This window comes from Somniosus microcephalus, chromosome 20, assembly GCF_052327205.1.
Source record: "Somniosus microcephalus isolate GS21.2 chromosome 20, FLI_Smic_1.0, whole genome shotgun sequence".
NCBI classification, from domain to species: domain Eukaryota; kingdom Metazoa; phylum Chordata; class Chondrichthyes; order Squaliformes; family Somniosidae; genus Somniosus; species Somniosus microcephalus.
In genome coordinates, this window is record NC_141006.1 from 70,489,269 (window position 1) to 70,516,575 (window position 27,307).

A 27,307-nucleotide genomic window follows, 5' to 3' on the forward strand; every position below is an offset into this window, starting at 1 on the left:
AGAGCGCTGAACAATTTCGAGCGCATTGTGACTGGCGTTCATTCATCACAGAGGCTGCTTCCCTCGCTTAAAGGGGAGGGCCAATGATGCTGCACAAGCTGGTTGTCCTCGGTTCTGTTTTGCAAGGCGACCTGGGCGACTGCCATTACAGCCCCAAACACTCTCACAGAGTGGAGGGCTCGGACATCTTGCACCAATGAAACATTGAAAACTTTGCGCAGGCTCCAGACTGGTGCAAATAATAAAGGTTGGCGCGAGTTGAAAAGCATTCCCTCTCCCGAAGCGGCCCAGCCGAGTTCACAACGCCTCCTCTGGCTGGCGTTGTCAGCGCGAGGTGATAAAGCAGGAGGCGCGAGTGAATTTTCCACCCGGGGCGATAAATGGGGCACTGCGCACTTTATGACATCATGATCTGCGAGGCGCGAGAGGCCCAGGCGCTAAGAGTTAACCGGCACTGAAGTTCGCGGGTGTCGCTGCATTCGCCACGCCCGGGTGCGGACGGGAGGCGCTAACATACCGAATTTCTAGCCCTATTATAAGAGCACAAAACCCAGGAAGTTATGCTAAACCTATATAAAACACTAATTTGACCCCAGCTGGAATATTGTGTCCAATTCTGGGCACCACAATTTAGAAAGGACATGAAGGCTTTGGAGAGGGTTACAGAACAACTTCTGTACAAATGGTTGGTGGACCCCTCTTATACAGCTGATGCAAACCTCCTTGCACATTCTGTGTCTACAATACACATGATACAAGTTCCAGTATCACCCTTTAAGCTCAAATAAGGGCCGCACCTGACTGACACATGCTCCGTGAATAGTATTGAAAGAGCGGTGGATGAAATTAAAAATACCTAGGAGTCTTAGTGCTGAACATATACAGCCAATCCAGAACAGCAATCAGCAAAGCCAATAGCATGTTTAACACAGCCAAACAGTAGCAGACAGTAGAAGCAGTGGTCAAGCTGCATAGTGCAATGGTCAGACACAACTTGAGGGCTGTGTCCAGTTCTGGTCACCGAGAAACAAAGGAGACATTCAAGTGATGGACAAGGCTCATCTCTAGTGTCAAGGGTTGGAATTAGGAGTGTTACTTAGGATTACGTCGGATATAAGGCACAGAAACAGGCCATTCGTCCCAACCAGTCCGTGCCGGTGTTAATGCTCCACTCGAGCCTCCTCCCGTCTTTCCTCATCTAACTCTATCAGCGTAACCCTCTATTCCCTTCTCCCTCATATGCTTGTCCAGCCTCCCCTTAAATGTATCTATACTAATCGCTTCAACCATTCCCTGTGGTAGCGAGTTCCACATTCTCACCACTCTCTGGGTAAAGAAGTTTCTTCTGAATTCCCTGTTGGATTTCTTGGTGACTATCTTATATTGATGGCCTCTAGTTTTGCTCTTCCCCACAAGTGGAAACATTCTCTCTGTATCCACTCTATCAAAACCTTCCATCATTTTAAAGACCTCTATTAGGTCGCCCCTCAGCCGAGGAACGACTAGAGGCGTGAGCTTTTCAACCTGGAAAGGAGACGACCGAGAGATGATCTTATAGAGGTATACGAGGTAGTAATTGGTATGGAAAAGGTTTTATCTGGAATACTACTTGAATTAATCTGTGGCTGTGGGACAAGGGAACACAGGTTCAAACATACAGAAGATTAATTAAGGACCGATGGCAGGACATTCTTCTTCACATGGAGACATCAACACTTATCTTAGATATCTAGAAAGGACTTCTGGATGGAGCAGTGGAGGTGAAAACCCTGGAAACATTTAAGAAACAATTTGATGCAGCAATGGAGAGACTGCCGGGTCTTTTCAAGGGGATGAATTAAGATGGAAAAAAATGGCCTTCCTCATCTGCAAGTATCATGTGACCTGCAGGCCCTATAATTTTAATGAGCATATTGAAAAATGTTTTGCAGTTTTTGAGTCTGCCCATGCCCACCACACTCACACTGTAAATTAAAGCACAAAAGCTCCTGCCACCTCAGGATATGGATGGGCTTCTTTGGGCTTTAAATTCCCCCATGGGAGTTAATGTGCATAGGCCCCTGAAGGTGGTGGGACATATTGAGAGAGTGGTTAGCAAAGCATAGGGGATCTTAGGCTTCATAAATAGAGGTACTGAGTACAAAAGTAGAGAAGTTATGCTGAATCTTTATAAAGCGCTGGTTAGGCCACAACTGGAGTATTGCGTCCAGTTCTAGTCACCACACTTTGGGAAGGATGTGAAGGCCCTTGAGAGGGTGCAGAGGAAATTTACCAGTGTGGTTCTGGGGATGGAGGATCTTAGCTACAAGGACAGGCACTTGAGGGGAATCAACTTGCAGGGCTACGAGGATACAGCGGGGGAATGGGACTGACTGGATTGCTCTACAGGGAGCCGGTGCGGACTCGATGGGTGAATGGCTTCCTTCTGTGCCATTATGACTCTATGGGCTGGATTTTGTCAATGGGGATGTGATGGAGGCGGGACTCCCACTTTTTGGGTTGTAGTCCCGCCTCCATCGACTTGTGGCCAACCCACGCTATTTTCCCTTGATTGACCAGCGGGCTCAGCAGGCCAATTAAGGGGCACCTGGTTACTGGTGACATCAGTGATTGACATTTCATCTGTCAAGAGCTTTTGACAGATGAAAAATCAGCATTTGACAGCTCTGTGAAGCTGTCAAACACTGAAAATCTGTCTTCTAACTTGAGTCCTTCTACACAGACTCAGTTAGAGAGCTCTCCAGACCAGAAAGCAGAGGCTGCAGCTTTTGACATTTCAGCGGCCATTCTGCTTTCTGTGCCGATGAACTGAGGGACTCCCGAGAACTGAAGGTAGGAAGCCTGCAGGAGAAAGTAAAGGTAAGTAAAACTTATTAAAACAGTTTACACTTACCTCAAACACTTACCTCTGCACACATGCACCCATCACTCACCTGCACACCTCAACCCCTCCAACCCCTGCAGACCGACGGTCTGCCTCGTTAACTTGCTGTGGTTCGGAGCCATCGGGAAGCCCACACTTCAGGGCTGAAAATAGGGATTAGGCAAAAAACTGCCTGTTAACTACCTGTCAACAGGCAGTTAATTGGCACTAATCCCCTTCCCGCCTCGGGGAGGCGGCTCCCAGCACAGGTCGGGTACCCACCTCCTGAGACATTGGCATGGATGCGGGTTGGGGGCGGGATGGGTTCGTGCCCCCCGATTCTGCAATTTTCCCACCACTCCCGCCTCCAAACCCGCCTCCTCGGGGCTTGGAAATTCGAGCCCTATGACTCTATTCTGTGGTACTAAGGAGAGCCGCCTTTAACAATATGCCGCAGGAGGAGAGGGGATGTGGCTGTGGGGGTAGTGTGGGGTGTGTGGGCAGGGGGGCGTGGTTAGACATTATTTATTGTGGATAACCATCTATTCAGCCCAGACGTCCCACTCGTGAGTTCTGATTAAAGTCATGATACAGCCTTGTACTGGTGGCAACTCACCTATAAAGGGGGAAGATGGTGGAGACTGGGGTTCGTAGGAGACCAGGGGATCTCGTAGTTCAGGATAGTTCTACAATACAAAGTGGATACCGATGATAAACTGTTGTCTCGTGAAGAGGCAATTCAACATCAAAATAACAAGATAGAAAATGAAAACCTTTATTATTACATCCTTGCAGCTGTCAGAGCTTACAGTAAATATCAATGCACAGCTATCTTACATTTAACTATTGGCCTGCACGGAAATGCGCTTATTGCACTGGTCAGACCTCATAAGTTGACAATTTTATGTCAGGCGTTGCTTTATATCACAGATTAAAATGATAATATTTTACTGGAATCGAGGAGCAGCAGGCTGCTTCGCCTTCTTGCCAATTTCATGATGCGAGCCAAGCTATCCGGGGATATCAGCAAGCAGAGGTTCAGTGCGTCTCCAGAGAGGCAAAGAAAACAGCCTGGTAACTGTTGTGAATCTTGCTTAATGCTTCAAAGAGAGAGCCTTTTTCTTTTAGAAAGAAAATGATTCATGGTTTTAAAGAAAGACAGAATTTACACTTGATCACTTTATCACATCTCTTAACAAAATACCACTGTACTTCACATACAACAGATTGTGTTGAGGTGTAGAGATATTCCTCTTTGTGGAATGTGTGCAATAATAATTTTGATTGCTTTTTGCCAGTCACTAATTGTGACTACTAGTGTGAATGACTTCGGTGAGGCTGGTAATCTGCTATGACTGGCTGGGAGGGGTTGGAAATAAGGTAATCGCAGTCTGTTTTTAAATCTCAGTCGAGTTAAATTGACCTTAACTGTGCTCTGCTGAAAGAAACAATCCAAAGGTGGTCACATCTTCTACACGGTTTGAGTGCAATCTTCAGTAATCATGGAAGCAAAGTGCAGCAAATAAGTTTTGCCTTGCAACCTACTTGGTCAAACTCCAGCAGCTCTTTACTACCAGTGTTATTTATGGTCCCAGTATAAACAAGGCTGACAAACTGTTTAATCTGGTAAATGCCAAGTGACCACGTGATAGGTTGATGGATTTATCGTCAGCAGAAACCCAAATATTCAGATCTTAGGGTTTATGGTGATATTGAAAGAATATGGTAATGTAGCCAAGCCAACTACGCTAAAGTAAATACTTCCTTTTGTTTTATTCTTGCCAATGTTCTCCCCTCCTCTCCTGAGGACGTGGACTCCTTGCTAGGGGTCTGGTCACCCTCAAGCATCTAGATGACCCAAGTGGCTATTCTTTATAAATGAGACTTGCAAGAAAATGTCAACAGCCTATTTGATTAAGGGGATCATAGAATCATAGACTAGTACAACACAGAAGGAGGCCATTTGGCCCATCGAGTCTGCGCCGGCTCTTTCGAAGTTAGTCCCACTGCCCGGCTCTTTCCCCACATCCCTGCAATTTTTTCTCCTTCAAGTATTTATCCAATTCCCTTTTGAAGGCTACTGTTGAATCTGTTTCCACCAACCGATCAGGCAGCGCGTTCCAAATCCTAACCACTCGTTGCGTACAAAAGTTTTTCCTCATGTCACCTCTGGTTCTTTTGCCAATCACCTTAAATCTGTTATCACTGCCGTGCCAGATTCTGTCCTCGCTTAATGCCCACACCGCTGCACCCTCGCAGGGCTGACTGCATAGTATTCACCCCAGGAACCGGACCAATTCTCCCCTCCCTGACCCAGGACACCCACTGTAACAAGCACACAGCTACCCCAACCGAAACCAACTCATTCAGCACAGAATAGGGACTTTACTGATCAGTAGGAATCAGCTACTAGCTCGATAAACTCGCTGAAACATTGGGAGAGCGTGTTGTGATATTTTCATCAGATGAATGTATAACGCAAATCAAGGTCCATTTCCCATCTGTACGGAATTTATAAAATGTAAATACTTTAGTTGTAAATTTCTGTTAAGTGAATGCTTTTTACACACATGTTTACAGTTACCTTCTCTATTACCTATTTGATTTTAATTATTGCTAGTACCTACAAGATTGAGCGAATTGTAAGTAGTAATAATATGACAAAATAATATGTTTTTGGAAAAAATCCATTACAATTGTAATATAGATGCACTTTTATTTCCCAATAATCCTGTACCAATCAAATTCCTTTAATGTTGAAGCAATGATGTCATAAACAACCTGTAAATTACCTAAATAACATTGGGCTGGATATTCCGATCCCTGCGGGTGAGTACGCGCTGTGTACCCACACGTAGGGACATCGGAAATGCCGGTTTTAGGCATGCACAGGGCATGCGCTGGAAACCGGCATTTCCGATCTGTCAAGAATGGTCTTGACAGATCGGCTGCCCTGGAGAAGGGCCTCTGGGGGGGGATAGTTCCGCTTTCTGGAGACCCTCCGCCCGCAGAAAACCCTTACAATTCTTACGCCTGGTAAAAGCAGCGCAAGGCCTTTTTTCTGATTTATCATTTAAAAATACTTTTAAAAAGGTAAGTTTATTTTTAGCCCCGTAAAAAACGTTACTTTTTTTCCAAAAATAAAATTTTTGTTTAAAATATTTAATTTATTGTAATTTCAACTCATTTTATAAAGGTGATGGTATTTTAAAAAAATTATTTAAAGTTTGTCAGTATTTTTGGGGTGATCTCCATTCACATATTTGACAGGTCTATCTGTCAAGTGTATGAAGGGAGATTCCCTTCTCCTATTGGCTCCCCTTGGCCCGCGTGATCCCAGGGACGCTCGCGAACCGCCTGCGCCTCTGGGATACCTGGGCCCTGCGCATTTCGACCGTGGAGAGGCCCAGGAGCGGAAGTATCCGGACCTCGGGAGCCCTCAGGTAAAGGCGTAAGGGCCTCCCGTCAAAAAATACGGCCCATTACCACACACACATCAGAATTATTTAGGTGCAGGAGTAAGTGCAATGAAAATAATTTGATCTTGGGCTTCAGCTAGCAATAAACTGGATGAGCTTTGTTTTCACCATCTAGGACATCACCTGAACTCTTCAGTGAAATGTATATCTTGTAACCACTCCTGAAGTCAGCTAACTTATTGCAGATTCGTGACCCAACCTGATCTTTAACAATTTGTAGAACTAAATCCCTCACTATTTATGCACTAAGCCATCAGGGGAATCAAGTTCAAACCTGTAAGAAGACAGACTTCAAAAGTCATTATGAAACCCGAGCTGTACACTATGGAAAATGTATCAGTGAGCCAAGTTCTCACACGAGCTATTGACTTCAGCTCAGTCATTTCAGTGGACTGGATCTGGGCTTGAGTTCAATGGATTTAAAGAAAAAGAAATACTTGCTTTTATACCATACTACATCTCAAAGCACTTCTCACAATGGATTACCCTGAAGTACAGCGACTGGTGTTATGTACATAAGAACATAAGAATTAGGAGCAGGAGTAGGCCAGGTGGCCCCTTGAGCCTGCTCCGCCATTCAGTAAGATGGCTGATCTTCTACCTTATCTCCACTTTCCTGCACTATCCCCATATCCCTTGATTCCCTTAATATCCAAAAATCTATCGATCTCTGTCTTGAATATACTCAACGACTGAGCCTCCACAGCCCTCTGGGGTAGAGAATTCCAAAGATTCACCACCCTCTGAGTGGAAAAATGTCTTCTCATCTCAGTCCTAAATGGCCGACCCCTTATTCTGAGACTGTGACCCCTGGTTCTAGACTCCTCAACCAGGGGGAAACATCCTCTCTGCATCGACCCTTTCAAGTCCTTAAGCAGGAAAAATTGGGTCACGCCCCTTTGGGGCGCTAACTTCGCCGGGCCGCTACTTTTAGCGCCCCGAATAAATTAGCGCCCCTGCACCCGAGGTTCACCAGTACTGCCCCAAGAGGGAGGCGGGGTGCTACTGGAAGCACCCTGCCTCTCTCTTGGGACGCTAGGAGTGAATATCACGGTGCTACGTGCCACAGCGCGTCGCGCCGCGGTACTGCAGGCCTTCCTCCTCTTATTAAAGGGGAGGGGCCTAGCGCAGTGTGACCTGGGGCCCAGCTGGGCCACCAGGGGTCGGAGTGCCGGCAAAAGAGCCCAGCACGCAAGAGAAGTGCCGGGCTCACGGAGCGCAGCCAGCAGAGGGGGCAGGTGCTGGCAGGCGGCCAGCAACAAAAATGGCCACCAGGCACCTCCCCTTTAATTTGCGCTGCCCCGGCCACAGAGAGGCCCCCCTGACCCCGTCAGACATAGCGTCCGGCGGTAAGTCGGGGGCGCTACCGAAGATCGCGCCCAGGGTAGAAGCGGGTCACTGCGCATGCAGATGACATCATCGCCGGCGGCGCAGCGCCGCAGAGCGCTAACAGTTACTGCCGCCGCTAACCTGCCGCTGAAGTTTGTGCGTGGCGTTGGCGGCACCACGCCCAGGCGCTAGTTGCTTTGCGCCCCGTTAGCGCCCTCTTTTAACGGGAGGCGCAAATCAACCGAATTTTTAGGCCTAAGAGTTTTATACATTTCAATGATGTCACCACTCATTCTTCTAAATCTAGGGAATATAGGCCTAGTCTACTCAATCTCTCCTATAGGACAATCCCCTCATCCCAATAGTAGCTGCTTTTGCACACAGCAAGATCCCATAAGCAGCAATATCATTCAAGACTAGTTAATTTGTTTTTTATGGTGATATTGGTTGAGGGAGGAACAGTAGTCAGGATACTGGAGAGTTCTTTACATTATGCCACTGGATTTTTAACATACAGCCTGTAATACTAGAATAGTATCAACCGTGCTCAGTTGGTAGCACTCTTGCCTGAGTCAGAAGGTTGTGGGTTCAAGTCCCACCCTAGAGACTTGAACACAAAAATCTAAGCTGACACTCCAGTGCACTACTGAGGGAGTGCTGCACTGTTGGAGGTGCCGTCTTTCGAATGAAACATTAAACCAAGACCCTGTCTGCCCTCTCAGGTGGACGTAAAAGATCCCATGGCACTATTTCGAAGAAGAGCAGGGGAGTTCTCCCCGGTGTCCTGAGGCCAATATTTATCTTTCAATCAACATAACAAAAGCATATTATCTGGTCATTATCGCATTGCTGTTTGTGGGAGCTTGCTGTGCACAATTGGCTGCCATGTTTCCTACATTACAACAGTGACTACACTTCAAAAAGTACTTCATTGGCTGTAAAGCGCTTTGGGATGTCCTGAGTTTGTGAAAGACGCTACAGAAATGCAAGTCTTTCTTTAACAGGCCTCATTTTATCGTCTCATTCAAAGGTTGAAATCTTTAACAATATGAAATGCCCTCAGTACAGCATTAAAGTGTTGCTTTTGACAATGAGTCATGTCTTCTGGTGGGGGCCCAAACCCACAAACTCCTGGCCCAGAGGTGAGAGGCTCACTGACTGAGCCAAGCTGCAGCTAGTTTCTGCCAGACTAGGTCGAAAGGAACTGAAAATATCAACCGAGTCCCCTTTGTTCAGTTCTGCTGTGATCCATCTTGTGTGGCCTTTTATCGCACACCTCAAATATTTGTTAATGACCCTTTGATTAAACTAACACGCAAGAGGCACGGAACAAAACTATCTTAGGCGTGAAAATGCAATTGTGCCCATGTACTAACCCATTTTATGTTGTCATTTCTTTGTCAAATGCTAATTTTTTTGAACCGATGTGTATGAAACATGTCTAAAGACTGAGGTGTGTTAGGCAGGATGCTGTGGTTTGTGATTTGACAAGAGGCATGAGCTCTTTTAAGGTAAGTAGTCTAAATTATTTTCTGAAGTAAAACATTTTAAAACGATAGCTACACTTTACCACATAAATACTTGGCAGAATATTTTTATTTCACAGAAAGGAAGATTTGTTTTGATTTGTTTGCATTGATAATTTCATAGAAACATCGAAGATCGGAGCAGGAGTAGGCCATTCGGCCCCTCGAGCCTGCTCCGCCATTCAATGCGATCATGGCTGATCATCCAAATTCAGTACCCTGTCCCTGCTTTCTCCCCATACCCCTTGATCCCTTTAGCCTTAAGAAATATATCTAACTCCTTCTTGAATATATTTAATGAATTAGCCTCCACTGCCTTCTGTGGTAGAGAATTCCACAGGTTCACCACTCTCTGGGTGAAGAAATTCCTCCTCATTTCTGTCCTAAATGGCTTACCCCTTATCTTTAGACTGTGACCCCTGGTTCTGGACTTCCCCGCCATCGGGAACATCCTTCCTGCCACGTTTCTTTTCTCTGTCGGAAAGCTTTCATTGAACACTTTGCCACTGAAGGTTTGCTTTACAAAGCTCCCGTGCTGCACGATTTCAAACATATTGCGGGGCCAGGTAAGACCCCTGTACAAATGGACATTCTTCATTTTGTAAACAGACACAATGGCCCGGATATTCCGATCCCTACGGGCGGGTCCGCACTCTGTACCCACCCGTAGGGATATCAGAAATGCCGGTTTCAGGCATGCACTGCGCATGCACCGAAAACTGTCTTGACAGATACTCCGGCTGACCTGGAGAAGGGCCTCTGCGGGCGGATAGTTCCGCTTTTTGGAGACCCTCTGCCCGCAGGAAACACTTACAATTCTTATGCCTGGTAAAAGCAGCGTAAGGCGTGCTTTTACCAGGATGAGAGTTGAAAAAAAGTTTAAAAAAAATTTTTTCACTGATTTATCATTTAAAAATACTTTAAAAAAAGGTAAGTTTATTTTTAGCCCCGTAAAAAAACTTTAATTATTTTTTCAAAAAATTAAATTTTGGTTTAAAATACTTATTGTAATTTCAAGTCATTTTAAAAATGTTATTTAAAAAAAAAATTATTTAAAGTTTTACTATGTTTTTGGGGTGATTTCCATTCATATATTTGACAGGTCTTCCTGTCAAGTGTATGAAGGGAGATCCCCTTCTTTGATTGGCTCCCCATGGCCCACGTGATCCCAGGGACGCTGCGAACTACCTGCGCCCCTGGGATACCTGGACCCTGCGCACTTGGAGTTTGGAGAGGCCCAGCATCGGAATTGTGCGCGTCCCGGGAGTCCTCGTGCAAGGGCGCAGATTTTTCCAGATCGCAATCCTCTGCCCGCGGGAGGCTTGCGATCGGAAAATACGGACCAATAAATTGTAGACTTCTTAGGGATGGTCTCAAAAGGTTTCACTCTGATCCAAATATATGTAGAGTCTAATTTGAGTGCTTGATGATTGAGGTCTTTAGTCTGGGATTTGTGCGTGAAAATTGAGTCCTTTTTTCCCAAATCACAACTCAGAATAGATTCGATTCAAGATGGCAACCGAGGCGGTCCAGAGCTAAGCGCTCTCCTGCTTCGGACGGCCCGCACCCCCCGCCGCCCGCTCCCGATGCCGGAGCGATGTGTTCGGCGAGTCGGGTGGAGGCAGTGCAGCAGCGGGAAGCAGCAGCAGCAGCCACGAAGACCCGCTTCGGCACGTCGCCCGGCAGCTCTTTGTCGTGAATTTCTGTTTCGGACTAGGAGGAGGGGAGCCGGGCATGGCGGTTGGAGGCCGGACGTGAGCGTGAGAGGCAGGCCCCGGGACGTTGCAAATTTGAACCGGCGACAGTGCAGGAAGCTCGCAGTTCGAGGGGAAGGAGGGAGAGCCGGGCATGGAGACCTGAGGCCAGACAGTGAGCGTGAGAAGAAGGACACCATATTGTGGAGCCGGCAACAGGGAGGAGGAGTCCGCGGAGACGGAGCGGCTGATGGACATCGCGTTCCCACTGCCATTGGACGCAATTGAATTGACTTTTACTGAACATGGCACTGTAGAATAGCGACGTGTCTGTGAGCTCCCACAGCCTATTGTGGAAGTGATCGGGGAGTAAAAACATTCCATTGTAGTAATACATATGGCAAATAAAATTGATTTGATTTGATTTGATTTGAATATATCCATTATCTAATGCCGAAAACATTCTAAACTAAATATTTAATGCTAATTTAATAAAAGCTGCCCATACAGTGAAATTTCCGATATGTGTTCCCCTCAGGCAAAGCGCCTTGCTGCGAGCACGTTCGGCCCAACTGGTCTGTGCCAGTGTTTATGCTCCACACGAGGCTCCTCCCACTCCTCTTTATCTAACCCCATCAGCATAGCCTTCCTCCCTCATCTGTTTATCCAGCGTCCCCTTAAATGCATCTATACTATTCACCTCAACCACTCCCTGTGGTAGCGAGTTCCACATTCTCACCACTCTCTGGGTAAAGAAATTTCTTCTGAATTCGCTACTGGATTTATTAGTAACTATCTTATATTTATGGCCCCTAGTTTTGGGCTCCCCACAAGCGGAAACATCTTCTCTATCTCTACCCTATCGAAACCCTTTCATAATCTTAAAGCCCTCTATCAGGTCACCCCTCAGTCCTCTCTTTTCTAGAGAAAAGAGCCCCAGCCTGTTCAATCGTCCCTGATACCTCTCAATTCTGGTATCATCCCAGTAAATCACCTTCTCCAGTGCCTCGATATCCTTTGTATAATATGGAGACCAGAACGGTGCTCCGAGTGTGGTCTAACCAAGGTTCGATACAGGTTTAACAGAACTTCCCTGCTTTTCAATTCTATCCCTCTAGAAATGAACCCCAGTGCTTGGTTTGCTTTTTTATGGCCTTATTAACCTGTGTCGCTAATTTTGACAATTTGTGTATCTTGATCCCTTTGCTCCTTTACCCCATTTAGACTCTTCGGGCTAAAAATTGAGTAACTTCGCGTAGCGCCCTGGAAAAATTAGCACCCCAGCGCCGGAAATTGAGTGGTTGTGCCCTAAGAGGGAAGCGGGGTGCTACTGGAAGTGCCCCGCACTCCTCTTGGGGCGCTGCGAGTCAGTATCGCGGTAGCGCTGCGGCACGTCGCGCCACGGTATTGCAGGCCTTCCTCCCCTTCTTAAAGGGGAGGGGCCTTGCGCAGCTGGGCCCCCGGGGATCGGGAGTGCCGGCCACAGAGCCCGGCACTCGAGAAGTGCCGGGCTCATGGAGCGCAGTCGGCACTCCGCGGGGGTGGGCGGTTCAGGAGGCCGGGGACGGGAGCGCAGGCAGGTGCTGGCAGGTGGCCAGCAACAAAAATGGCCGCCCTGCACCTCGCCTTTAAATAGCGCCGCCCCGGCCGCACGTATGGCCCCCTGACCCCGTCGGACATAGCGTCCGGCGATAAGTCAGTGGGCACTCCTGAAGATCGCAGCCGGGGCACGAGCGGGGCGCTGCACATGGCGATGATGTCATCGCCGGTGGCGCAGCACCGTGGGGCGCTACCGGTTAGCACCGCCGCTAACTTCCCGTTGAATTTCACGGGAGGCATGGGCGGCACCGCGCCCAGGCGCTAGTTGCTTTGCATCCCGTTAGGGCCCTCTTAGGGCCCTAACGGGAGGCGCAAAGCAACCAAATTTTCCCCCTTATTATCCAAGCAATATGGGGCCTCTTTATTCTTCCTACCAGAATGCAGCACCTCACGCTTACCTATATTGAAATTCATTTGCCAATTACACGCCCATTCTGCAAGTTTATTAATGTCATCTTGTATCTTGCCGCACTCTTCCTTTGTGTTAACCTCCAATTTGGTGTCGTCTGCAAATTTTGAAATGCTACTTCTTACGTTGCCTCTCCAGTCTATTTATGTTGTCTGCTTCACAGGCTTTGCCTGGTAGCTCATTTCACAACTTCACCACCATCAGCAGCAGCCTAGGTTCCATTCTTATTCCTAGCTGTCTAATTGTTAGCGGATGTCCCCTCATATTACAACCTTTCACTAAAGTGAACAGTTTGCCTGAATCAGTGTTGTCGATCCCCTTCATAATTTTGAAAACTGCAGTGTGGTCACCCTGAGGTCACCTTCTTCCTCCACTTCCCCCCCCCCCCCCCCGAAGTCTGTTTCAGTAGAAACCAACGCACGCACAGGACAAAACTGGTTTCATTTTGAACATTGCTGGAACTAGAATGATGGAAAGACCAAACCTGGACATTGGAATTTAACTCTTCATCATGTTTCACTGATGCAGTTAATACATTAGGGACACTTTAAAACTGTTAAATAAAAAAAAAGTGCTGCTTTGATAAATGGGCATGGCCAGCTCTAGTGACTACTGTACTTTTACATATCACAGAATCACAGAATCACAGAAACCCCACAGTGCAGATAGAGGCCATTTCGGCCCATCGAGCCTGCACCGACACATATCCCACCCTATCCCCGTAACCCCACATATTTAATCCCCCTAACACTAAGGGTCAATTTATCATAGCCAATCAACCTAACCCGCACATCTTTGGACTGTGGGAGGAAACCGGAGCACCCGGAGGAAACCCACGCAAACACGGGGAGAATGTGCAAACTCCACACAGACAGTCACCCGAGGCCGGATTCGAACCCGGGTCCCTGGCGCTGTGAGGCAACAGTGCTAACCACTATGCCACCGTGACTAAAAGGAAATGAAAGGTTAACCATAGGCTACACAAATTCAGCAACTGCGCATTTCCTATCCAGCCAGTCATCAGCCGCTTCATGGATTCATCTAGTTAATAAAACCTCACCCACTTTTAGTCATTATTTTGTCTTCCTGATAAATTGTCAAAATCAATATTGGACTTTCATTCCCTATAGCTGCAAATTTGCGGCGTTAATAAGTAATTGAATCAATTATCAGTATTGATTCCAGACTCATTGACACAAGGAGCAGCATTTTAGTAGTGAGCTATTTTGGCCTTCTGTTGTGATTAGTAGCTGTTTTGCTCACCGATAGCTGATACTCAATTTGTTATAAGCTATTCCCTATCTTCCCTTTCACACTGCCAGGCTATGTACAGTGGGCCAAAGACAAGTGGAGCATTCTGCCTCCTGAGTCCACAGGTGAGGGGGAGATGGGTCCTAGGGCTGAATTATAAGTACCATTTTGTTAGAGAGATTATTAATGGCTACGATTTTTGCCGGTGCTCAGAGTGCGGGTTCGGGGGCGGGTCCGCTGTTAAAATCGAAATGATTGACAGCGGGTTGGGAACCCGCTCAGAACCCGCCTCCATGTAAGTTTCCAAAGTGTCGGGTCTGCGATTTCAGAACAGACCCAACACCAAGCGGCGGGGAAGGCATTTAAGATACTTAACTGGCATTTAAGATAGTTAAAAGCTTGTTAAACGCTTGTTAACTACTATTTTGCCAGCCTATTTCTATTTTCCCACTTTTTTAACAGGGTTCACGTCGTTCGGAGATCACCTCAGGTAAGTAGGTTGGGTTCTCTATGTCTCCCCATTGCTGTGAATATGTGACAGCTGCAAAAGTGGTATGAAAGCTACCATTTCACAGCTGTTCATTTTCCAATGTCAGAAGCTTGAGCCTTCAGGACTTGGAAGACACTATGGGCTGGATTTTGTCAGCCCCGAGGAGGCGGGTATGGAGGCAGAACTGCCGGTAAAGTTGCAGAATTTGGGGACGGGTGGCAAACCCACCCCAACCCGCCTCCGTGCCCTCTTGCCAGGAGGCGGGAAGCCATTCTGCCCCGGGTCCCGTCTCCACGAGGCGGGAAAGGGATTAAAGCCTATTAACTGCCTGTTAACAGGTAGTTAACAGGCAGAAAATAGGATTATCCCCATTTTTCATTCTGAAGTGCAGGCTTCCTGACCTCGGGGATCCCCACCAGGATGTAGGAAACGAGTAGGAGGTCTGCGGGGGTCAGAGGGGTCTGAAAGTGTGATGTAGAGGCAAGTGTGGAGTGGTAAGTATGTAAGGTGAGTGTAAAGTGTTAGAAAATGTTCATTTACTTTTGTTTCTGCCTACAGACTTCAGCCGCTGTGGAGCCAGATTCCCGACATCTCCATTGTAGATTTCACAGACTGGCCGTTGGATCCTCCGAACCAACAGTCAGGTGATTTCTGCAAAGTTGAAAGGTTTGATGAGTCCTGAACACAAGGACTCATCAAACTACACAGAATGTCAGTGTTTGACAGCTTCACAGAGTTGTCAAATGATGACATTTCTTCTTTCAAAAGTTCTTGACAGATGGCACGTCATCCGTTGATGTGCTCTGTCACTGACTTCCCCTAATTGGCCTGCTGAGCCCGCCGGGCAGGCTTAACAAGGTCAATCAGGGGAAAATCCCTCTGGTTGGCCAGAAGCTGATGGAGGCGGGATTGAAAGCCGGCAAGCAGCAGTCCCGCCTCCAAAAGCTTCCCATTGAGAAAAGCCAGCCCTTTGAGCTTTATGCAGTTTGGAAGTGTTTGGAGTAAACTCTCTATCCACTGTCACCTCCGTGGAGCAAGCTCTCTCACCATTGACAGATCGCTTCTGTCATCTCGACTTCAGCTGCCATCTATTCCAGCGACATCGGTGCCCTTGAAAAAATCTCACCTTGGACCTCTGAATCCCACCACGATCAGCCCCAGCACCAACATCACCAACAACAATATCAACCTTCTCCGCAATCACTTGACACTGCACAGGACACAGGGCATCAGCACCCGACCACATTGCTGCCCAGGAGGCCAGCGATGGCCTCACCATAGCCAGATTTACTTCACTTGACGCTGTACACCCTGGTTGCCACATGATGTGCCAGGTTGACACCACCCCACACCAACATCATAAAGCATCCCTACAATGCCCAAGCCATTCCTTTCCCACTCATCCCACTTATGGGGTGGGGAGGTTATGTCTCAACATTCACTGGAACTCACTAAGACACTTCCAAAGGTGAGCACAGATCTGTACAATAAAGTAAAGTGTTGAAAATATAGATTTAAATGTTTGACAACACATTAACAGAAACTTCACATGAACATTGGTTAAACCACCCAGGTGTCTACCCTTGTGTGTTGTTAGTTGGTATGCTTGCAGTAGGTTGAGGGTGAGTGTGAGGGGTGGCTAGTGAGATGGGGAAGTGATAATGTAGATAGAGGGGGATGGGTGGAGGTGCAAGGTAAGTTGGTGTGAGTAAGGATGTGCAGGAGTAGGGTAGGGAAGGCAGAGTGATGGGGATGTGTTGAGTGGCACAGCAGGATGAGGCTGAGTGTGGCTTTGCACTAACATTTCGTGATCTACTGAGATCATTGAAAGGTTTGCGCCACTGCAGCCTGGTCCTAGTGATGACATCCCCACTTGTGTCCTCCTGTGCAATGTGCAACCAGGCTGCGTTGGTCTCCTGGGGCGGTCTCTTCCGCCCATGGGAAGGGAAGAGAACCTCCCTGTGTGCTGTGACTCCCTCCATAAGCATATGGAGGGAGTCATGCGAGAGCCTGAGTGCAGCCGTGTACCTTTGTGCAGTGCTTGTCAGTGTTTGCAGCACCTCAATGCTGTAGAATACTGACAGCACAACTTTCAAGATCAATTTGGACCTGGGCCCCTTTCAGGCAACCGGCTGATGACACGTCATCAAATGACGTTATCAGACCTGCTTCCTATTAATTGGCCGGGAATCTCGCAGGGTGGGCTTAACAAGCCCAATTAATGTAAAATCGCTTGGAGAGTGCGGGCTGGAGCAGGCAGCGGGCTGGGACCACGACACCGACCCCGGCCGCCCCGGACCCACCTCGGTTGGCAAAAAGTGTCGACAAAGTGTTTGTGGCAATTGGAGTCCACACTGTTATGCACCTAAATTCACACCAGCCCCAAACTGCTGTGAATTGGTCACTACTGTCTCGACCCAGTTTACTTCCACCCTGCCACCTCTCTCCCAACTTTCAAAAACCTCCTCAAAATCCTCTCCAATTGTGCTTTTGGTTCCCCATTTTAAGAACATCACATAAGAACTAGGAGCCGGAGTCGGCCATTCGGCCCCTCAAGCCTGTTCCGCCATTCAGCGAGATCAGGGCTGATCTTTGACCTCAACTCCACTTTCCCGCCCGATCCCCATATCCCTCGATTCTGCTTGAGTCCAAAAATCTATCGCTCTCAGCCTTGAATATACGCAATGATTCAGCATCCCCAGCCCTCTGGGGCAGAGAATTCCAAAGATTCACAACCCTCCGAGTGAAGAAATTCCTCCTCATCTCATTCTCAGCACCTTTTCCTTCTCCTTGCCCTGTGTTCAGTGTCCATTGTATCTTTTTCTCCCTTCTCGTAAAGAAATGTGTGACCTCCCCCTACAGGTGAGGAGCTCCATCTATAAACGCAAATAGTTGTTGCTGCAGTTTCCACTCCGAGCTCCAATTGTTCGCATTTATCACCATAATCTTGTGCCTCTGAGGAGACGCTGTTTTGTGTCCAGGAAACTGGGTACATATGGTTCAACTCCAATCCTGTGAATGAACACCTTGCTTTGAAGAAGAGATTTGAGTCCATTTTTTTTTTTAAAAAAGGACCACCTGGCTCAATTCGAGCGACCTCAGGTGAGCTCCGATTTCAGTTTTGGATTCTGTTTAACTCTCAATGTAATAATCTGCCCTATGTCCAGAATGTGGAAGAAACCAATCACAGACTTGCATAGTGAGGGGGAGGGCAGTGGGCTCTTATGAGGGTATAGTTCAAGGTACATTGCCAAAGAAAAATAGGAATGGATCAAGGGATATGGGGAGAAGGCAGGGACAGGGTCCTGAGTTTGGATGATCAGCCATGTTCTCATTAAATGGCGGAGCGGGCTCGAGGGGCTGAATGGCCTACTCCTGATCCTATCTTCTATGTTTCTATGTTTCTATGGAATCCCTGACTGACCCATCAGACCATGATGCTGTAACTGGATACTCTGTTTGTTTCAAACCTCTCATTTGGATAAACTTTCTCTTGATTAGTGTCAGCTGTGGCTCAGCGGGTAACACCCTCGCTTCTGAGTCTATGAAGGTTGCGGGTTCAAGTCCCCCGTCAGCGAGTTGAGTACAAAAATCTAGGCTGACACTCCAGGGGAGTGCTGCACTGTCAGAGGTGCTGTCTTTCAGCTGAGATGTTAAACTGAGGCCCCCGTCTGCTCTCTCAGGTGGACATAAATAGATCCCATGGCACTATTTTGAAGAAGAGCAGGGGAGTTATCCCCAGTGTCCTGGCCAGTATTTATCCATCAATAAAAACAGATTATCTGGTCATTATCACTTTGTTGTTTGTGGGAGCTTGCTGTGCGCAAATTGGTTGCTGTGTTTCCTACATTACAACAGTGACTACACTTCAAACAGTACTCCATTGGCTGTAAAGCACTTTGAGACATCCGGTGGTCGTGAATGACGCTATATAAATGCGAGTCTTTCTTAACTTCAATTCTCTGGAACCAAATCTCCCACATTAACCGTGAAAATGACTTACTTGTCTTGCTTGTTTCTGCTCTCGTTCATATTCCAGTTTGCATTGCTCACACATATCCTCAATCCAGTTATCATCATCATAGTCTGTGCTGCAGTTACAGCCCATTGTTACTGAAAAAAAAAGACACACGAGCAGTCATTTCAAACCACAGAGTATAACGTCTGCTTTGGGGTTATGCATATGGATGAGACCACTCAAGCAGGTGTGCAATAAATATTCTTTTCACCTAGTTCTTAGCACGTTTAAAAACAATCATTTACTTTCTCCCTTCAATTCTGTCCCCTCACTACCGGGCATCTGTTTTGGCCTCCTCCTTTTCCTAGCCTAGGAATTTTGCCTCGTCGGGAATTGAGGGCGTCAACCAACATTCTCGCCATTCCTCGGCACGGTTTGTCATTTCGGCAAACGCACCACCTGCTCAGTGTGTTAAACAATTTTTTATCTTATATCCTCTGGTAAAGTTTTTCACAGCAGCACACACAAATAAACCAGTCGGCGCCCATCTACAAAAACCAGTCGGTGGTGCGCGCAACACAGCTTATGATCCATCTGTAAACCGAAAATGGAAATCTGCAAATGCTAAAATGTCTGAGTGTTCATAGGTAGAAATAAGTTAACAGAGAAGTTACAGTACTGATTTGAAATGACAGCTTTCATTGGACATATAATTAAAACTAAAACATTTAAGAGCAATACCTGGCACAGAGTTCAAATGTACCAAATTCACTTCCAGTTCACACTCATTGAAAATTTCTAACCCAGGTGTGATATTTAACCCTTTAATCTGATACTTAACTTCGAACAATCTGTACTGCAGGCAGCATTAACCTAGATTCAATCAGTCCTGCTGGCTTGTGTGTATGGAGCACAATATGAATTTTTAGTAAAATAAAAAAAAAACGACCAATGATTAACAAAATGAAAGAGCATTCATAAACACTTTTACAACAATCAGAACTTAGTGTACTCTGTTATACCAACATGCCCGATGAAAGCACAGCCCCAATCGAAGCATTCAGGCTTTCGTTATGTCTTTTAGATGTTAACTATTTGGTACATTTTTATTAAAATATCTGTACTGTTAAGTGAAATACCGTTAGAGAAACCAAGATCAGCATGTGCAAGATTGAACAAAAATAAATGGGTAAGCTTTGAAAACAATTAAAGTCCACAGTTTAAAAAAAACTGAACACATTTTTATGTTGGCAAACACATTTCCAGGGTATCAAGTTTAACATTTAAAATCCTTTGGGTTATCCTGACTAGACACATCTACGGTTCAACAAAGAGTGAATATACTTATCAGTAAATTAGCACAAAAGACTGACAGACATCGGCGAGAAGGCAAAAGGAAGCTACTTACAATTCTGCAGTAGCTTTACCACAGCAGACACTGATGAAGAGAATCTTAACTGCTGAAGTGTGTTGAAATTTCAGTATCTTCTGGCATTATAAACGGTACCTGTGCAATTGAACGGATGAATATGTTAAAAAAAAAAATAAACCTGTTGGTTTTTGGGGAAATTTGGGGGGGGGGGGGTGGCGGAAATCTGAAGTGAAGACTTATTGGCCTAAGCAGACCGAATGTAGATTCAGGAACTATGCCGATGCTGCTGTCACTTTCAAAATTGCTAATATTTCATGATGGTTTTCGGTTTCCCAGTGTTATTCTAATTATTGATTCCGTTCTAAAAGTCACTATTTACTGCTGTGCCGTCCACAAGCCAACTCCGTGTTGTCATTTTCCATGCAGTGCATTTTGCGGCTTGAGTTCTTCGGATTAACTTTGTAGTTTTTAAATTTTGTACCAGATGCAAGGCACCTGTACAAAGCATTTTCATAAAATGCCACTCGCTCTTTATACGTTTGTTGCCTGAACAATTGAAAGACAACAACCGACACACAGAAACACCTCTTTTTAAGTGTTCCATCTGGGTGTAATGAATATTTCCAAATGACCCTTATGTTTAAGCTTCCAAATTCAAATTTATGTTTCAGATTAAAAAAGAGAACATTTTTATAAGAAAAATTATGCAAACTTTTGCTTGACAGCTTTTGTTGCAATTTCACAGAGAGCCTCATACTCTGACCAGATTCAAACACAGCGCGAGAAGACTGCTTTTTTAGTACAAAGACATCCACTTTTTTTTTAAATGCTATAACTGGAACAAACCCCATCTCATGATCTTGCAGACTCAATTTTAATTACAAGTTGTTTTCAATTACAGTAGGCGAGTTTTGGTGAGCTTTACAATTCTGCAAGTTATATCTGGCCATGATCTGATGAAAAGAACCTGACTTTCTTTCCATTGTTGCAAAAAACAGATCATAGAATGGTAGAACGATACAGCACAGAAGGAGGCCGTTCGGCCCATCGTGCCTGTGCCGGCTCTTTGAAAGAGCTCTCCAATTAGTCCCACTCCCCCTGCTCTTTCCCCATAGCCCTGTAAATTTTTCCCCTTCGAGTATTTATCCAATTTGCTTTTGAAAGTTACCATTGAATCTGCTTCAGGTTTAATACTCAGCACAGAAAATTAGTCCGTAAAAAAATAATGACACGTTCCATCTCATCTGTGCCATGTATATTGAACAGAGCTTCAGGCAATGAGAAGTCTTCTGTATAAATATTTGTTATCCACACTTTTTGTCTGTGTCTTTTCTCCTCTCCCACAGGGCAGCTGTCTTTCATTCTGCCAGCGCAATTCACACTTCATCTAGAGCCATCCTTGGTTTCTTAACCTGTCCCATTACCATCTCTTTTTGCCTTGAATATCTCTTAATGTCTCTTAACCTCTCCTGCCTTCTATCCTATCACAGATCTTTCCTTTTATTCTTTCATCCCCTCCCCCCTTTCCCAGCTCCCACACTTGCTTAAAAACCTGTTCCATTTCCTGCTTTTTTCCAGTTCTGACGAAAGGTCATCGACCTGAAACGTTAACTCTGTTTCTCTCTCCACAGATGCTGCCTGACCTGCTGAGTATCTCCAGCATTTTCTGTTTTTATTTCAGATTTCCAGCATCCGCAGTATTTTCTTTTTGTTTTTGGAGAGGTCTTCTGCCCTTGTAAAATATGGATGGAATCCTTACAATCATGTTCAAAGATTTAAAAAGAGAAACAACTTAGAGACCAGGGGAATCCTTACAATGCCTAACCAGCCAAGTATTTTACTTTGCAAATGTTCAGCACAGCAATCCTAACAAACCAATTACAAAAAGAACCATGATGAATATCTTGGCTCAACTGTCCATTAGCCACCGAATGGCTCTCCTTTCAGGCATAGAAACATAGAAATATAGAAGATAGGAGCAGGAGTAGGCCATTCGGCCCCTCGACCCTGCTCCGCCATTTAATGAGATCGTGGCTGATCATCCAAATTCAGTACCCTGTCCCTGCTTTCTCCCCATATCCCTTGATCCCTTTAGACTTAAGAAATATATCTATCTCCTTCTTGAATATATTTAATGAATTGGCCTCAACTGCCTTCTGCGGTAGAGAATTCCACAGGTCCACCACTCTCTGGGTGAAGAAATTCCTCCTCATCACTGTCCTAAATGGCTTACCCCTTATCCTTAGACTGTGACCCCTGGTTCTGGACTCCCCCGCCATCGGGAACATCCTTCCTGCATCTAGTCTGTCTAGTCCTGTTAGAACTTTATAAGTTTCAATGAGATCCCCTCTCATTCTTCTAAACTCTAGCGAATATAAGCCTAATCGACCCAATCTCTCCTCATACGTCATTCCTGCCATCCCAGGTATCAGTCTGGTGAATCTTCACTGCACTCCCTCCATGGCAAGAACATCCTTCTTCAGATAAGGCGACCAAAACTGCACACAATACTCAAGGTGTGGTCTCACCAAGGCCCTGTACAACTGCAGCAAGACTTCCTTGTTCCTGTACTCGAACCCTCTCACTACGAAGGCCAATATACCATTTGCCTTCTTAACCGCCTGCGGCACCTGCATGCTTATCTTCAGCGACTGGTGCACAAGGACACACAGGTCTCGTTGCACTTCCTCTTCTCCCAATCTATTGCCATTCAGATAATAATCTGCCTTCCTGTTTTTGCCACCAAAGTGGATAACCTCGCATTTATCCACATTATACTGCATCTGCCATGCATCTGCCCAATCACCCAACCTGTCCAAATCATACTGGAGTTTCTCGGCATCCTCCTCACAGCACACACGCCCACCCAGCTTTGTGTCGTCTGCAAACTTGGAGATATTACATCTAGTTCCCTCGTCTAGCAACAGCGCATTCCTGATCATAACTCGCCGCGTAAAACAATGTTTTTCCTCATGGCACCTCTGATGAGCAAATATCCCTTAATGGCGCGCAAGCCACATTATATTCCCATCCTTGGTGCAGGACTTTAGAATCGGTTGCTGAAGAGGGAGCACAGCCATGATCATCACAACACGCAATCTTCCTGTTCTGAGCAGAGTGGTAAAAGCACAAAGCCACAATAAGGGTAGAGTTCCTCTGTGTACTTGGTGTAATGAAATCGTAAATGTCTTTTAAAAGTTTGGTTACAGTAGGGAAATCTTCCCAATATGTTTTAACTTTTAATTTTCTTAAACACATTTCTTATTTACCAGCAGCTAAGGTGCTTTCAGTGGTTTTTACATTTCCACCATTGCTCCTGTCAACCTAACGGGAAATGAAACCTCTTACTTATGTGAGGCGTTCTCCTTTCTCCAAAAATTCGGAGGCACTGACTAATATCCACCCGATATGGTTAGAAATGTTCTTTCAGAGTGCCAAACAGCATTTCCAGCTGCCAAATAAAAATAATCCGTTACAGGCCGCGAAGGAGTTCACCTTGGGTGGTAGTGTACCGAACACCCATTATTCACCCCGCCCGATTCTCAGTTCCATTTATGTCATTGTGTGACAGATGGTGCACGTCCACCTGAGAGGGCAGACCGGGCCTCAGTTGGACGTCTCATCTGAAAGCCGGCAGCTCCGACAGTGCAGCGCTCCCTCAGTACTGCACTGAAATACCAGCCTAGATTGTGTGCTCAAGCCTCTGGACTGCGGCTTGAACCCACGACCTTCTGACTCATTGGCCAGAGTGCTACGGACACCGCCAGCCCTTTAGTATCGCTCTAAAATGGCCAGTCTTGATGTGTGACACTAGACACTGAATGGCAGAAAATATTCAACCACAGGAGATATTGCAACTGAATCTAATTCTTTCCTGGATCACTTTGAAGCTTGGGTCACTAAATAACAATTTAGAGCGGGAATGCTGGTTAATTCTTTGATCCTTCCTACTGTAGAGACAGTGGGCAATTTCAACTGCAACCCGCCAGTGTAAATGGGGTGGTAGCCCCCTGAAAATGGCATTGGTCACAAACGGTCCTGTTTATGTTGGCACTCCAAGCTGCCGCCATCTTGGTCGGGGCCTTTAGATGGGCAGCCGGAACTGTTTCAGGAGGGTGGCCACTTTTAGTATGTAAATCAGGATCCTGCAACACACGTAGGACCCCGATTACAATTTTGAGTTACAAATCCTTACAAAATCCCAATTGGTTATTAACCATTGTCTGTCCCTCTTATTCAAGCCTTGTTACAAAGAAAGAAAGAAAGACTTGCATTTCTATAGCGCCTTTCACGACCTCAGGACATCTCAAAGCGCTTTACAGCCAATGAAGTACTTTTTTTTTTGAAGCGTAGTCACTGTTGTAATGTAGGAAACGCGGCAGCCAATTTGCACACAGCAAGCTCCCACAAACAGCAATAATGACTAGATAATCTGTTTTAGTGATGCTGATTGAGGGATAAACATTGGCCAGGACACTGGGGAGAACTCCTCTGCTCTTCTTCGAAATAGTACCGTGTGATAGTTAACGTCCACCTGAGAGAGCAGACGGGGGCCTCGGTTTAGTCTCATCCGAAAGACGGCACCTCCGACAGGGCAGCACTCCCTCAATAAAATAACATTTAGATCCATCCCAATCTATTACCTTTAAACTCGATTCCACTGCCCCTTGTACCAGCAATCAGATTTATTAATAAGCAGGTGTAGCGTGATGGAATGCTTTTCTAGGGTTTGGTGATTTTGCCAATCTGCTCAATAGATAGGTAATTCTGTTCTGTGGTTAGAATCCAGCTCTTTCCTGTCAGTGAATAAGCTGTAAAATGTTACGTGAACACTTTTTAAACTCAATAAAAAATATTGACACATTTACGGCTCAAATCCACTCATCGTGTAAGTGCGTTCTGTAGCAGATGTTTCCAGGATGCTGAGAGTTTATTTCGCTAACTGAAAATATAAGAAGTGACAATGACCAGAACTGTGTAATTATGTTTATGTGCTAAGTACTTTGAATGTAGATAAAGGCTTCCTTGGTTAAGTGGCTCTTCCTGATTGTTGAATAACCCTTTGTCGTAAAATGGGCTTCTCCCAGATGAATCAGTCATTATTTCTGATACTAGAATGCTCAAGTAAGACTGCTATAAGTTAATATCCATTTTAAAGGAAATATTGTTCTGTTTAACTGGAGGCGTCACCAGCTATGTCAATATTTGTCTATTTCTCGGTTTGAATATTGAAACTCAGTATCAGTTTTCCTGTTTCAATTATTAAAGGGGCAATGCTTTACAGAAAAGTGTTTGGCAACCTTTTTTTTGTTCCGTGAGGGAGAAGAACCAGAAGAGCTTCAGATTATTCATGTGTCAAATGTCATCAGCTGCAAGAAATGCAATAATGGGAATTCTGCGGCGAGTGTCTCACCTCCTGACTCCCCAAAGCCTTTCCACCATCTACAAGGCACAAGTCAGGAGTGTAATGGAATACTCCCCACTTGCCTGGATGAGTGCAGCTCCAACAACACTCAAAAATCTCGACACCATCCAGGACAAAGCAGCCCGCTTGATTGGCACCCCATCCACCACCTTAAACATTCACTCCATCTACCACCGGCGCACCGTGGCTGCAGTGTGCAACATCTACAAGATGCACTGCAGCAACTCACCAAGGCTTCTTCAGCAGCAGCTCCCAAACCCGCGACCTCTTCCACCTAGAAGGACAAGGGCAGCAGGCGCATGGGAAGACCACCACCTCCAAGTTCCCCTCCTAGTCACACACCATCCTGACTTGGAAATATATCGACCGTTCCTTCATCATCACTGGGTCAAAATCCTGGAACTCCCTCCCTAACAGCACTGTGGGAGCACCTTCACCACACGGACTGCAGCGGTTCAAGAAGGCGGCTCACCACCACCTTCTTGAGGGCAATGAGGGATGGGCAATAAATGCTGGCCTTGCCAGCGATGCCCACATCCAGTGAATGAATAAATAAAAAATAAAAAATTTTTTCCCAACCGTTGCCTAATTTCGTGCCTTCTTGTTACTGTCTTACCAAGCAGTGGAAACAATTCATCACCATTTACCTTATCATAGCCTTGGAGACGCCCACGTCCGTGAATGAATATTTAAAAAAATTAGTTTTGACACAAATTCTGTCATCACGGTGTCTATCTGTAAACAAATGAAAGCAGGTTCCGCAAAGATTTCATCAAGGTGCTGCTTCTTTAAGCTTTATCAGCAAATAGTTTGAGAAAGAAAATTATTTTTACTGTATAACACTTCATTACAATACGTCCTTTCTCCTCATAATTGCTTGCGGGGCATGACTATATGGTAAGCACAAGTCAGTTTGCACTCTCAATAAAATAAAAACTGCCATAAAAACACATAAAAATGTCTTTTATAATATATAATAGTGTTTGTAACTGTTCGTCCAAGTACTTGAATAAGTGACCAGGAAGTTTGAATGCCCAAATATATAGATTTGGCATTTGTAATACCCTTGTATAGATGCGTGATGGAGTATAATTCTTAATAAATACCAATGGATTTCCAATGACTTTGCTCATGTCAGATAAAGCGCCATTTTAGTGAGCTGAGAGCAATAGATTTTTGGACTCTAGGGGAATCAAGGGATGTGGAGATGGGGCGGGAAAGTGGAGTTGAGGTCGATGATCAGCCATGATCTTATTGAATGGTGGAGCAGGCTCGAGAGGCCAAATGGCAGAGCAGGCTCGAGGGGCCGTATGGCGGAGCAGGCTCGAGGGGCCGTATGGCGGAGCAGGCTCGAGGGGCCGTATGGCGGAGCAGGCTCGAGGGGCCGTATGGCGGAGCAGGCTCGAGGGGCCGTTTGGCGGAGCAGGCTCGAGGGGCCGTATGGCGGAGCAGGCTCGAGGGGCCGTATGGCGGAGCAGGCTCGAGGGGCCAAATGGCCGACTCCTGCTCCTAATTCTTATGCTCTTATGTTTAGAACTACAGGACCGTTATACCATGTAACAGAGAATGTTATTCTGCTATTCGTGGCCAAGGTGCAGTGGGGTGTAAAAGCTACAACTGTTCAGTCTCTCTAAGGTGTCGCGGGGGCCACAATAAATCATCTGCGTTTCACTGTTGCACCACATTCATGGAACTTGCCAATTGCGCAAGTTACTCGCACAAAATGCAGTGCCTCCATCAGCAGGAGATTTAACTACGGGACGATTTTCTTCATGAAACTGATTTGTGCTCATCATATAGTCATGCCTCGACTAGCGAGCAATTACAAGGAGAAAGGATGTGTTGTTACGAAGTGTTAAAGAGTGAGCATCATTCTCTTTGCTTTCCAAACTACTTTGCTGCTAAAGCATAA

The 27,307-nt window shown here is 45.9% G+C and overlaps 1 protein-coding gene across 1 annotated transcript in view; it reads right to left on the minus strand.

Moving 5' to 3' along the window:
• The window catches only part of LOC147103395 (proto-oncogene tyrosine-protein kinase LCK-like), a 183,434-nt gene that overhangs the window by 120,352 nt on the left and 35,775 nt on the right, over positions 1 to 27,307 (minus strand). Inside the window, exons 2-4 of the mRNA XM_085962951.1 lie at positions 20,007 to 20,105; positions 18,644 to 18,753; positions 3,480 to 3,549 (exon numbers count right to left, since the gene is read on the minus strand). Of these exons, the coding sequence (XP_085819077.1) occupies positions 3,480 to 3,549; positions 18,644 to 18,748 (175 nt within the window). The 5' untranslated portion in view covers positions 18,749 to 18,753; positions 20,007 to 20,105. The remainder of the gene's footprint in view (positions 1 to 3,479; positions 3,550 to 18,643; positions 18,754 to 20,006; positions 20,106 to 27,307) is intronic.